This window comes from Taurulus bubalis (assembly GCF_910589615.1).
Source record: "Taurulus bubalis genome assembly, chromosome: 15".
NCBI classification, from domain to species: Eukaryota; Metazoa; Chordata; class Actinopteri; order Perciformes; family Cottidae; genus Taurulus; species Taurulus bubalis.
In genome coordinates, this window is record NC_136603.1 from 15,659,715 (window position 1) to 15,673,163 (window position 13,449).

General features: G+C 41.8%; 2 protein-coding genes across 2 annotated transcripts in view; one reads left to right on the forward strand and one right to left on the reverse strand.

The window, feature by feature from the left end:
• Positions 1-11,490, reverse strand: part of col4a1 (collagen, type IV, alpha 1) — a gene marked incomplete at its 5' end in the record, with an annotated part of 36,275 nt that extends 24,785 nt beyond the window's left edge. The window contains one exon of the mRNA XM_079230921.1: positions 11,419-11,490. Within this exon, the coding sequence (XP_079087047.1) occupies positions 11,419-11,490 (72 nt within the window). The remainder of the gene's footprint in view (positions 1-11,418) is intronic.
• A 756-nt stretch (positions 11,491-12,246) lies between these two features.
• The window catches only part of col4a2 (collagen, type IV, alpha 2), a gene marked incomplete at its 5' end in the record, with an annotated part of 55,434 nt that continues 54,231 nt past the window's right edge, over positions 12,247-13,449 (forward strand). Inside the window, 2 exons of the mRNA XM_079230922.1 lie at positions 12,247-12,284; positions 12,388-12,439. Coding sequence (XP_079087048.1) covers positions 12,247-12,284; positions 12,388-12,439 — 90 coding nt within the window. The remainder of the gene's footprint in view (positions 12,285-12,387; positions 12,440-13,449) is intronic.

Genomic DNA, 13,449 nt, shown 5'->3' on the forward strand with positions numbered 1-13,449 from the left:
CTCTCTCTCTCACACACACACACACACACACACTGGCTGCTCCTTTTATGCTGGTGTTTTTGTTGTTTTCAGAAAAAAAAAATCAGTTTTCTTGTGCCAGTAATGTGAAAATCTAGTCAGAGAAAATGATTTGACTGGAGAATTCCCTCTCAGTTTATCTCCTCCGCTGGGAGAGGAGCCTTCCTTCCCCGCTGATATGAGTTTCACTGTAGCTCTGTAGTTGTTGAGGTGTTCTACCCCCTAATAACTTTCAGCAATGAGGGGTTTCATGCAACATATTGTCAGTCACAGAACTAGTTTCTTAGAGGTTTCTAAAAGCACCTCAGTGGTATTCTGCTGCCCGCATGTCTTGCGTAGGTTTAGTACCAACAACAGCCCAAACGACTGTCACCCTGACTCAGTCAAGTGGCTTGCATTGAGAAAGAGATGTCTGTAAATCAGCGGATGATAATAATAATATCCAGTTTACTTTATACAGCCATGACTCCAACACCAGCCTCCCGCATGTGAGCGGAAGTATTATCATGGCCATATTGTTGCATCACTAAGTTTTGGGTTTACTTGTTTTGGCTGATCTAATTACTCTTAATGACTACGAGAAGATTTTGGGACTTTGTTTCCAGCTAAATATTGTGCAACGTTGTTAAATTGAACGTATCCAGGAACTTTCACGTAAACATTTGGGTTTTTTTTGTGGACTCTGTGAGTCCTGCTGAAATAACAGGTTGAGCTTTTTTCTTTCTTTACTTCCTTTTCTTTCTGTTGTTTGTTGAAGTGACTTTGACAAACTCCTGTGTCCTTTTACCACAGTGACTTAGTTGTTCTAAGACGTTTAACCTGGATAAGTCACCCCGTAAAGACATGCTCTTGGCGGTAAACCACAGAGCATGGCTTCCATATGGAGACAATCAGGATAGTTTTACCCCATTAATGCCAGAAGGATCTCACTTGGCAGCAGGGCCCATTAAGCAACACTAAAGGAGACAGTTATGGAGCATGCAGAGATACAATGCCTTATAATAAATGTAGCAGCAACATATATACACACGCACATGTGCACATTAGAAAGCACACACAACACTAGCTGCATTGCTGTGAATATTCAGCTGATTCTGATGTCATATAATCTATTAGATCAGTAACTCAGCAAGGTTTACTCTGGCCAGCTTTTTGTGGTTTGAAGTTTAGTGGTTTTTCTTCACAGTTAATAAGATCACAGGTGCTACTGACCACAACTACGCTGTTCCCACAACAGTCCTGGGCTACATACACTGAAACAGGAAAGAGAAAATAAATAGAAAATTAATAAAATAATAATAGATGAGTCGGGGAGGATAGATAAGTCATTTCAGACTGTGCTGCTCTGACATTCCTGGCCTTCTGTGGTACTGAGAGGCTGAGAGAATAGAAGTGTGGAGGAGGGGAATGCTCTGTCTGACTGCCATACTTGGAAGACAAGTCTCCTAGTGCAAGTTGCTCTGTAAACAGTGTGTGTGTGTGTGTGTGTGTGTGTGTGTGTGTGTGTGTGTGTGTGTGTGTGTGTGTGTGTGTGTGTGTGTGTGTGTGTGTGTGTGTCTGTGTCTGTGTATGTGTGTGTGTGGGTGAGCTGCACATGCACAAATTGGAACGCTATGATGTGAAACATTTTTTGAAAATACCAAGATATATATCAAGTTAAGTGAATCCATTTTTCATTTTTTTTAATCTTCTGTAGCAGTTAGATATTTCGGCAGAGAGACTTATTTGCTTTATGGACAAGAATTAGATGAGAAGATACGACGCTCATGTCAGTATAGGCTAAATATAAAGCAACCGTAAAGAGCCCGCTAGCTTTGCTTATCACAACCACCGGCTTTGTCCAAAGGTAGCACAGTCAGAATATTAGTACTTCTAAAACCCAGAAATTAGCACATTGTATGTCATTTAATTCACAAAAACTTAAGTGTAAAATAACATGTTGTGGTTTTACAGGGGACACCACTTATAAAAGAGATAAGGCCTTACCTCATGTCATGTATCACTACAAATGACACAGTGCTTACATGTCAAAGGCCAAGTTGAGAGTCCTTTACCTGGAGACATATTATATACACATTATGCAATAAAGCAGGGCTATGTTTTCTGTGTCGTTAATTTCAGGTGTCCTGTTGTGCCCATTTGCTGAGAACAACTTGATGTCAAACACGTTCTGCTGGTTTTCATCTACACCACAGAAATAATTCATTGCTTCTGTAACCAAAAGCAGATGCATCTGCAGAGAGCTGCAAACACACACACACACACACACACACACACACACACACACACACACACACACACACACACACACACGCACACACACACACACACACACACACAACGAACAACCACACCAGTCAGTTGGCAGTCTGCTGATGCATGACCAAGCGTGACCAGGTTAATGTTACCTGTCATCAAATTTGGGACCAGAACAGCTGTAAGTGCATGGCTCTGAAGTGGTGCGGTATAAAAGTTAAGAAAACTGCTTCTCTACCAAAAGAAACCATCAAGTATACAACCCACTTATCAACGTCATGCAGGCTTACACTTTACTTCAGCTCAATAAACTTGTGAGCTAACATGAGCACATGTCTTCTGTGTGTGTGTGTGTGTGTGTGTGTGTGTGTGTGTGTGTGTGTGTGTGTGTGTGTGTGTGTGTGTGTGTGTGTGTGTGTGTGTGTGTGTGTGCGCTTGTACGATATGTGTACATGGTAAAATGAAAACTCTGGAATTGGCTGATATGAAGGTGGAAGGGACTCCAGAAAACTACATGTGAATACTGTGATACTGTTGTTTAAATTAGACCAAAGCAAAAGAGCACTAAAAAGTCCACTAATTCAAACAATATCATTATATTCCATTACAAAGGTTTAGTTGTTATGACCAACACCAAACACTCACATTCCACATTAACGCCTCTCAGACATCGTAGAAGAATCCTGCCTTAGATTACAAAGGTCCCTGACCTCTCTTAATCCACTAGTCCATCTGCATCCTATCCTGACCAGTAACAAATGAGCCTCACAGGCTCATCCTGCTGACCTCTAACCTCGGGCCAGACAATTAGAGGGGATTTAGATATTCAAACAGTTTTCAATAAAAGAGCCATCTTTATAACGCCGCTCTTTCTCAGTGGCTGTCAGTGTGCAAGTGAAGGAAATGTTATTAAGCAACACTGATCTAACACTATTCATTTGACCTGAGTAGGGACTTTCCGGCTCTACTGCACAAACACACACATGCACACTCAAGCACTCCACCCAAGAACAGCTGATTGCAGTTTTGCCATATAGTCGACTATTTGTTGACGATGAAAGAAACTTTTTAGTTCTCGAATGCAGGACTTGTTGTTTATCGCTCATATAAAACATAAGTGTGGAAAGTCATACCTCTGGCGCGCTAACAGAGATTTAGCTTGTAACAGTTGTGTAGTCTCAGCCAGTGGGAAAGATGGACTTTTTGGTTTGTGTGCAGGACTCGGTTCACATGCCCACACATCACTGGTCAGAGTGGTTATTGTTCCACAGAGTAAGAAAAATAAAACATTCTTCGACAATCCCAATGGGACAAGATCGGTACAAGTACTAATACACACAAACAACAAACTGGAAGTTCTCTACCTCTGCACTTCATCTTGTTTGAATCGGCCTTCATAGGATGTACCGTAGAAATAAAATCGGACAATAATCTGGAACAGAGTTTGCACTTTTTCCCTGCGAACAAAACTGGTATTGAGGCAGCGAGAGGGAGAACATGGTCAGGGGCTGATGCAGAGCTCTGAGTACTTCAGCTCTGCCGGTTGCTCCTCTGTGAATGTGCAGCACTGTGCCACAGGATGTGGTGTTAGAAAGCCATTCTTTCTATAAGGAGGAAGGCCTCTTCCTTGCCTTTTATGCTCACAAAGACAAGAAGGGGTTGGGTCAGCCTGGCGTCTCTCTTCAGAGTGCTCTAGTATCTGGGTATAGCGTCAGCGACTTTGTACCAACCAAATATGTAGCAGTTTACATCCATGTCTGTCCAAATGGTCATCACTTTATAATTGTATCCTATTAGACATTTGTGGGGAATTTGTCATAAATCACAATTCAATTATAATTAGCGCATGAATTCTTGAGTTATGGCCAAAAATGTCTTTTGTGAGGTAACAGTGATGTTTGATCACCAAATTTGAATCAGTCTTGAGTGCAAGTGCACGTTTGTGACAAATTTAAAGCAATTCACCTCAGGTTCAAGGTTTCATTTATTGGAATTGTACAACGCTGTGGTGTTCAATGAAATGCAGTTTTAATCCCAAAATACAGAGGTCTGGACCTTGGTGACCTCAATGTTGGGTGCGGCCATGCTGTGAACAGGAGGTCAACATTTTGCTACATAAGAAAAACACACAAATGTATGTTATATGTGGAGGGTGGAGGATGAGTTTAAAAGAAAACAAAGTCTCTCTCTTAAAAAAAGACTCTTGTGTTACATGGAAACATCTGGGATATGAGTTAGTAATTAATACAAAGAAGCATTACCATAACTGTTATACAGGACGACACAATGCATCCATCAGGGAGTTTGCATATACAGGAAGTTTGTGCGCATGCAAGCTCTATTTTACAACCTTTTTTAACAAAGACTTTTCCATTTATGCATGCTCCACATATGTTGCTGTTGTTTGTTCCCAGTGAGGAAATTACCCCTCATCATTGACATCAGAAACACATAATTGAGGCGGCACTAAAAGAGTAAGAATAAGTGTGAGAACAAGAGGAAATTCCAAAGACCAGAGAAAGACGGCCTTTATCCCGGCACTTCACTTACAAGTCTGCAACAACCCTAATGGATAATGGAGCTCTTTAGCCCCATAATCATACCATACACTTCAGATGATAGCTATCTAATAGACAGAGCTGCTCTCTATTGTACTCCTGTTTCCATATCAAGCCTTATCTCTTCCATCACCATTACGTCACTTCCGCTGGACATATGGAGACGGTAACTTGAAGAACAGACTGGCTCTCGTATCAGTTAAAATGTCTTAATCTTGCTCTAGACTCAGCTGTGCATTGAAAGATCAGCATATCTCCTCTGCTCCTGATGTGAACCACGGGATGTGACCGGCTTTCCTAAATTTATCTGATTGAGCTCTTTTTTTTGTGGAATACTTTAGTAAAATAACATGAACAATTCTCATTGTCTGTAAGTCGACAGAGCACAACCGCAGGCAGCAACGCAAGGACAAAAATGGATAAAGCATCTGTTCTTCCAGGAAAGAAGTTCAAAGCTCTTGGTATGGATCCACAGGCACCCTCAGGATCTGCTATTTCTATCAATCCACCTCTGTAAATATAATGCCAAAACAGTCCAATACTATTATTTCTGGTAAAAAATACAGAGTAATTGTTGCTCAGTTAAGATGAGAGTGCAGGATTAGAGCTAAACGGTGAGTGAAAATTGAAAATCACATTCATAGACTGAATTGAGGTTTTTGATCATTAGCTATAATGTCGTAACCATCCGAGGTAGACTTACAACATATGTTTTGACCTCCTTGTAAAGTTTGCTTCAAAGCCCGCTGCTCTATGTAAGGTCTGTGAGAGCTGTAAAGACTGTCATGTTGAGCTGACCGGAATAAGAAATGTCTCCATTCATCTAATACTCAGACTTGTTGAAAGGTGCCACACACCACATACCCCACATTCTGGCGAGAGCATTCATAAGTTAACATTTAATGGGACAAATACGAAACATGAGCTTGTTTCATCTGTAATATCATTACGGTCTGACAGTGCGTGTGCCTCTTTCTTCAGCACTGGCGACGTCCATCTTCCTGGTTCAATCGACCATCACTCACTCCATCAGTTCCACACTCAACACGCAAACTAACCTTGTCCCTTACTGTCTCATCTCAGTTATCTCTCTCAAAAGAGTGAGATAACTGAGTGAGAGAGAGGTTGTGTAATGTGAACATCGACTACAACCCAAAAAAGAGGCACATGTTGGACATGATTTTTCTACAATGAGGGTGTAATGAATAGGGATTTGACCTCAACCATTTGTAAATCCACAGATTATTGTGGTAGGATTCCACCGTTATATATTAGTAAATTGTTTGCTAATTAACAAATAAATCTTTATGGCCAAAACTACCAATCATCTGACTCTAAAAACTGTTAACAGGCCAGTTTAAGGAGTCACTTCTTTTTTGCCCCAGTGTTGGTTCAGGTCCTGTATTTGTGGAAAATTCCTCAATTTGTGTCTGACAATTGGGTGGAGGTCCACCTGCTACTGCGCCATGCACCTGTTCAACCGTGTCAAATTATCTCAATGTTGACCTCAAATTTTCTGTGTCCTCTTGACCTAAGCACATGTTTTTTCCTAAAAAAAATAGCATTGTTTCTTGAGCTCACTGATTGAACTACTTAGATTATGATCGGGTGGATTAAAGAGAAAAGAAAGAGAGAAAGTGAAAGGAAAACTATTTCCTGAAGGGAAGAGTTTTCTTTTTTCTTTTGGGAAACAAGAGGTTTTGGCTCAACAGTAAAAAAGCAGAGTTTAAAAATATAGTGGACTTAAGGAAATAATGTATTTAAACTCACATTCACATTCACAAATAGATGTAATTTAACCAATATCCAAGAAATATTAAGTTTATTATGGATTTTGTTGTTGCCAAAACGTACTGCTCTCTGCAGTGATCTTGTACCTTTATCTTGTATTTGCCAACCACCAATCAGTCCAGGAACATTCAGTTCTACAGTGGCATAAAAGAGCAGATGTGCATTTGATCCCCCTCAGATCTCTATTGGATTTGGGTGAATTTTTATCAGAACAAACTCTCTTTTTCTTTCAGACACCCAAGTCGGTTCTTGTGCAGTCTGAAATACAAAATTAAGAGAGAAACTCAAAGGTTCTGTTTTAAACCTTCTTCTGCATCAGAGGCAAGTTAATGACTTAAAAGCAAATAAGTCACGTAGATAAATCGGTTGTTTACAGAGGGAGAAGACAAAAACTCTATGAAGTTTATCTGAGAAGCTCCTGCTCTTTGTGTGTATTTATATTGGAGGAACAAGAAAGGCACTTCAATCCAAAAATAGAAATATGGCCAATATGGTCCTGGTGCAGTTAAAGATGTGCTCCATCAACAGGCTCTCTTCTGCATTACAACGCATCAATAGGATGCAGTATCTTAGATTCAAACCAAGCATTGTACATGCAAAGTCTCCCAGAGAAAGCTGGTCAGATCAGGAACAGACTAAAGTGTTAACAAAGCAAACCTTCCCCTTATCCAGATCATTGAATCCAGATATTTTGCAGGTTCCCTCTTAACAGACACACCCAGACAAAGAACTGCACGATCCTGTCAGGTAACACAAACAGTCAGAGTAACCACAGACCCTAACGTGGTCTGGAGGGTTTAAAAAAGTAGTGCAGCATTTGTATTATTTGTCACCACTGATGGAAGAGACACACAACAATTTAACACTTCACTGGACCAATGAAAAAAAATTGAACGATCCCATCATTACTGTCTTTATTATCCTCCATCAGTTGGACAACTTGGCAGCGGCGGGTGGAAGTTTAGGTCAAGGTCCGGGTAGTGAGACTAAAAGATTTGCAACGGGGTATCATCTCTGGCTCTGACCCACATTCCTCCACTTTTGGGGCTCACACCGCCTCTTTCTCTCTCACCCCACACAGCCTCCCCCTGCATCCCGCCATCACTCTCCACCTCCCACTTCCCTGTCAGACGGACGTATCCATTACGCCATCTCCGTCCAAACCACAAATGACCTTCATGACTCACAAATTTCACAGTTAATAGGCTGAATTGCACTTTCACCATAACAATACACCTCAGGGAAGTAACCGATATCTCAAGCAACAGCGTGGGACAAAAGACGTGGTTTATATGTGAAAAGCAAATGTGACAAATCTCAATAATTGCCCTATTAGTGACGTTTGGACCACAGGGAATTGAAAAGGGCTTTACCGTGCTTAACCACTCTTTAATCCTCTCCTCACTGGGCACAGGCAGGAACACACACACAGGCAGAAAGTGGGACACTTGCCACACTACTTGAGTATCAAGGTCAGGGAAGAATGATTGCCACCCAGAGATGCCTGTTAAAATACAGGCACACTGACATGATCGCAACTCTTCCAAATGTAGGCATTTTTACAACACTGGGGGACAGAGGTCAAGCAGGTTATGCCTTCCCATGGTGCCTTGCTTGGTTGGTGGCCGGTAACAGTAAGAGGGTCAGCTGTTGTCTCTGTAGGGGGTGATGGGGAGGAGGTTGTTGCTTTGACCCAACAACATACAGCCATGTCTGCACTTTGGGCAGCATGATTCGTAGCTTTCAACAGACAATATACACACATTAACAGCTCTCTCACTGCTTCCACCATATTTAAGTAGTGTCCCAGCCTGAGGTTCACCCTGTCCTGGGACATCATGGCAAAGCCGGGAGCAGGATCCTGGCAGCATGGAGAAGATCATCTTTCCCACCAGCTACTGCCTTTCCCAACCGATCCATCCAACATCCCACACACACACGCTCACTCCAGGAATCTGCTAATCTGCCCTTCCTCCTTCTCCTCCTCCTCCTCCTCCTCCTCTAAGAATTACTAATGACTCATTCTGGCCTGATGAAATGACCGCCAAGGGAGAGAGACTCTATTCTGTTGATATCGTATAAACAGTGGGGAAATATATACTCAGGATCGGATGCTGTGGTGAAACTATTGGGAGCAAAGGTCCACATAGTTCTAAATAGTAGATTGTTGCTTCATCCTTAAACATACCTTAAAGCCAATCTTGCATTATCTTTTCATTCTGACCTTTGTAAAGTCAGCCCTACCCACACGAGGCTCAGAGTTATCACATGTGTGTGTGTTGCATGCATTAGTGATTGACCATGAATTGTTTATACTCTATATTCACTCAACCCTCAGTTGAGCCCCACTGATTGTGAAGGAGCCCAAACAGGAGACTGTGATACTCAGTCAGCGTCACGTCCCTGTGTATGTGAGACAAAGAAGAGATAAACACGCTGAGGCCTGTGCACGTTGGCCAAACACTGATTTCTTTCACTGGATTCACGTTAATGAAGATACAGGATACAACAGCAAGAATAAGTAAGTCAAGCAATGTCCTTGTACTGGATATAACTGTTGAGGAAAGCCCCTTCCTGTTCAACATGCAGCTTTGGATGGATGACATGGATCACAAACTTCCTGCTGTGGACCTGCATGGGTGGATGGGAAAATATGCCAAATCCCAACAGATCGTTGAATTACTCCGATTTCATTGGCTTCATCTGATCAGTGACAAGATGTTCAGCCAGATATACACCTCTTCACCCATCCTCTCCTTGGTCCAGATGTCATAAGTCTCTCTCATGTTTATGCTTCTAAATCCATGCAGGCGGAGGATAAAAGTTCCCTCTGCTGCTTTGTATAACCTGATATGTTGCCTCTCAGCATCATACACTTCCGTCCTACGCAGCTCCTTGAATCAAAGCTTTGTCTGCAGAGAAATATGTGATAAATAAAGGGATTGTTTTCAAAATAAAACATTGAGGGAAAGGAACGTCAGAGCCACTCTGCCCAGTTTGCTGCCAAAGGAAAAGCTCTCGAGACATAATTTTTAACATGTGGATCATTTTGCTGACTTTTTGTACTTTGTGATGATAGCTTGCAGCTACAATCCATCAGAGCTGAACATGTATTCTTAAAACACCCCGGAAGATAGAGAATCTCCCCACAAGATAATACCAGGGTCCCTTGAGAGGTGACAGTTATCTATGAAACTGAGCATGCCACTCCATTGTGCAATAATGCCAACTGATTTAACAGCCTGCTTTTCCTCATCTTTACTCTTGACACAGTCCAAATGTTTTCCTCCCCCTCACCTGGATTTCTGCTACTCGTGTGAGAGATGTTTCCGCCACAAACCCCACCCACGCTTCAAAATAAAGCACCACATCTGACAAGCCTCTCAATTGAGGGAGGCCTCCGTAGTAGTGATGTATATTTCAACAAATAGCTCAATGACGATGGTCCGCCACATACATGAACATATAGAGCAGCAAGCCTCCCAACTGTTTCTGTTCCCAGGGGAGACTTGAAACACCACTGCTGTTTTCCATTAAATTGTAAATCTGGATGTGGAAATGTATCCAAACATTGCTCATTTCCTCTCCATTTGCAATACCACCTACAGTACTGTAATGTAGCTGAGAATTTACCATTTGTCAAACATTTGCCCTGAGAAAGATTTACAGGCAAAACTGGTTGAAAGCGTAGCTGGTAGTTCCACTCCCTCACACACTCCATTACTAGTGCATTTGTTTCTGTTATGTTTATGGTGAATTTAGAGTCTTTACATTCAAATGTCTTACCATGTTTCATGTCAAACATTGTTTTATGTAAATTGAGAGATACATGAAGAGATACATGTATCATCAGTTTATCCGATAGAATAGGAAAACATGTCTTTATTTTCATCCTGATGATTCCTAATACATCGTATTAGGAATTACTATTACAATGCAAGTGTGCAACTTTGCATCATATAGGCTTAGATCACCAACAGCAACACTAACAGGGTCACAGTTACTCTGCTTCTGGTACAGTTCGACCTAAAGAGCATAGCACGATGGCCTCTATTCTAAAGAGACACATTCATGAAAAGTTTATTGGATTATCTAAACATACCAATGATAAATGTCTTACAGTATGCATCTCAGTCTCCCTCTTAAACACAGGCATTCACAAGCTCTCCAGCTTCTGCAGGCTCACTGCCCCACCTCTCTCTCTCTCTCTCTCTCTCTCTCTCTCTCTCTCTCTCTCTCTCTCTCTCTCTTTCTCTCTCTCTCTCTCTCTCTCTTCTCTTCTCCTCTGCAGCAGAGTGGAAGAGGCTGGACAGGGAGTAGATTCAACTCAAAGTAGTAGAACTGCCTTATAAAGCCAAACAGATAAGACGTGGTTGAAAAGACACATAATAACATTAGAGTGATACAATATATGTGTGTCTGTATACACACACATATATGAGTATATTCAAATACAAAAATCTGAAAAAAAAGAGTCTCTATGACACTGAAACACTGAAATGTGTCTATTTCGGCGGCTGATGACCACAGTTAATGGTTTGTTTCAACAGTTGGAATTCGTCACAGAAAAATAGATGTTTTCACAAAGACACACTAGGCCGATATATGTATAAACTATATATTGATTTACTAGTCTACTCGCATGTCATGCATAAATACAAGAATAACGTTTAAAATCACCCTGAACTGCACTTTGTTTGAAAGTTGCGCACATCAAGTTAAATAATTACATTAACGAAATACTTTCTGTGCAGGTATACTTTAAAGTTCCTCACAATGCTGTAGATCCACTTACCTCAGCGCCCGTCGGGTCTACGCTACAGTACAGAGCCGCCAGCAGGAGCAGGGAGCCGGACGGTACCAGCATCGTGGCGGTGCGCGGTGGACTAGCAGGCTGCCCGCAAACTACCACCTGTTGGCCGCTTCTGGTGCTCTCTCTCTCTCTGTCTCTTCGGGTAACTATTAACTTATCAGCAGAGCAAAGACGGCACGTTTGACTGCATCTTTGTCCGAAGCGATATGAAGTCCTGATCAATGCAACTTGGTCTAGTTTCTGCTGCACCACACCCCCTCCCCAAAACGACCACCCTCGCGTCCATGCAAACGGACTCAGTCGTGCTGTTACAAACACTTTGACTCTTCTCGGTAAGGAGAGGGACTACTCGGCGCACTTTGCTGTGTTTCTTGTGAGAATATTCCAGCATATTCCAGGGTTTTGGTGCCACAGGTAGCTTTATTACCTTAACCCGAAACCGTTCAGCCCGGGATCCCGCGCGCATCTCTTGCCCCGTGAGATCCTTTTCCTCCACCTGAGGTGACTGTAAGTAGCATATATCTTATCAAAGTGATGGCAAATTAATTACACGTGTATAGGCTGATTTATCATTGCAACTGCTCCTCGAGAGCGGAGCACCTTGTACTATTTATAGCAGAATTTGTGAAAAAGGATCAAATTGTCTCTTTAGACACTTAACCGGGTGGATCACATGTATGGACTCGTACGTTGACAGTGCTTGTTGACGTGAAGGGTCTTGGTGTGCTCATCAGGTCGGGCAGACATGCTGTAAGTGTCTCCACAAGTGAAACAGCTGAAGTGAAGTTTTCGGTGCGCATGAGTGGGACCATGCAAGGACAACACATCAGAGGACTAAGAGATCTGAGGTGAGCGGAACATTACGCTGCACACCAGTAAAAACATTGGCTTTGTTATTAGTATTATTATAATTAGTATTATTAACGCTGTCATAATTCTCATTGACTACAGGCTGCTGCTCCTGTGCCTCTCCGTGGCCATCCTCGCCTCAGGAGTGCACGCAGTAAGTTTTCTCTCCCACGTTGCGTTTGATTTATTTTTTTTGCTTTATTCATGCATTTGGTAATTAAGGTATAACAAAATGAACCCGGTGTGTGCGGGTTTGGTTTGACTCTGTTGGAGTTGGAGCAGCTCGGCAGACACATGCAGACCGTGGGAGGGTCTGGTTTGGGGAGTTCCTCCTGGAGGAGGTTCTTGGCTTTGCCTGCTGGTAAATAACAGCAAAGCTCAAAACAGTTTCTTGTGAAATGGCTCATGTTGAAACTTTAGTGGTTTGACTTGGAAATTCACTCTAATGTATTTGTTTTGCTTTTGCAAACTGAATAAACACAAATGGGGTTTCATGTAGAGCTACAATATGGTGTATATACAGTATGTGCTTTGTTTGACCCTTGACCTGGCAGGGATTAAGAGTTACTGGATTTACATCTGCAATATGGCACTGGAATACCATATACCAGACTCTATGTTCCCTCTGATGGATTACCTGTCTGTAGTACATTTTAAGAGACTGCTAGTTCATATTCATATTGTACATAAATGAATGGAAACCAACAGCTTGTCTTAAAACAATACTCTTGTTCCCATATCTACTGGTGCTACTGGTAATGTATCATTCCTCCTGTCCATACTGGCCATTCAGTGATCCTTTCCTATCACACCTCCTCTGTAAGTAATGGGGACTTAAATCAGTCTTAATTCGATGCAACAAGCGTTCTAAAGTTCAGCTGAAGCCAATATGACATTTTACGCAGTCTCAGTTAGACACATCAAGCCAAAGCTGCAGTCTTTTTAGAATTAAAGTCCCTCTTTGTGCTTGTATTCCTCCACAAGGAAACACAAAGAGGGAAGTATGTAATCAAAGAAGATAAAACTTGAAAAACACTGGTATGAGCCTTTTAGCAAACTACCTAACTGAGGCCTGTCATTATGAATTCAAATATGTTTTTTAATGAATTATTAAATATTAAGGTTGGACAAAATGGCCTGTATGATACATAAAGCAGGGCTGTC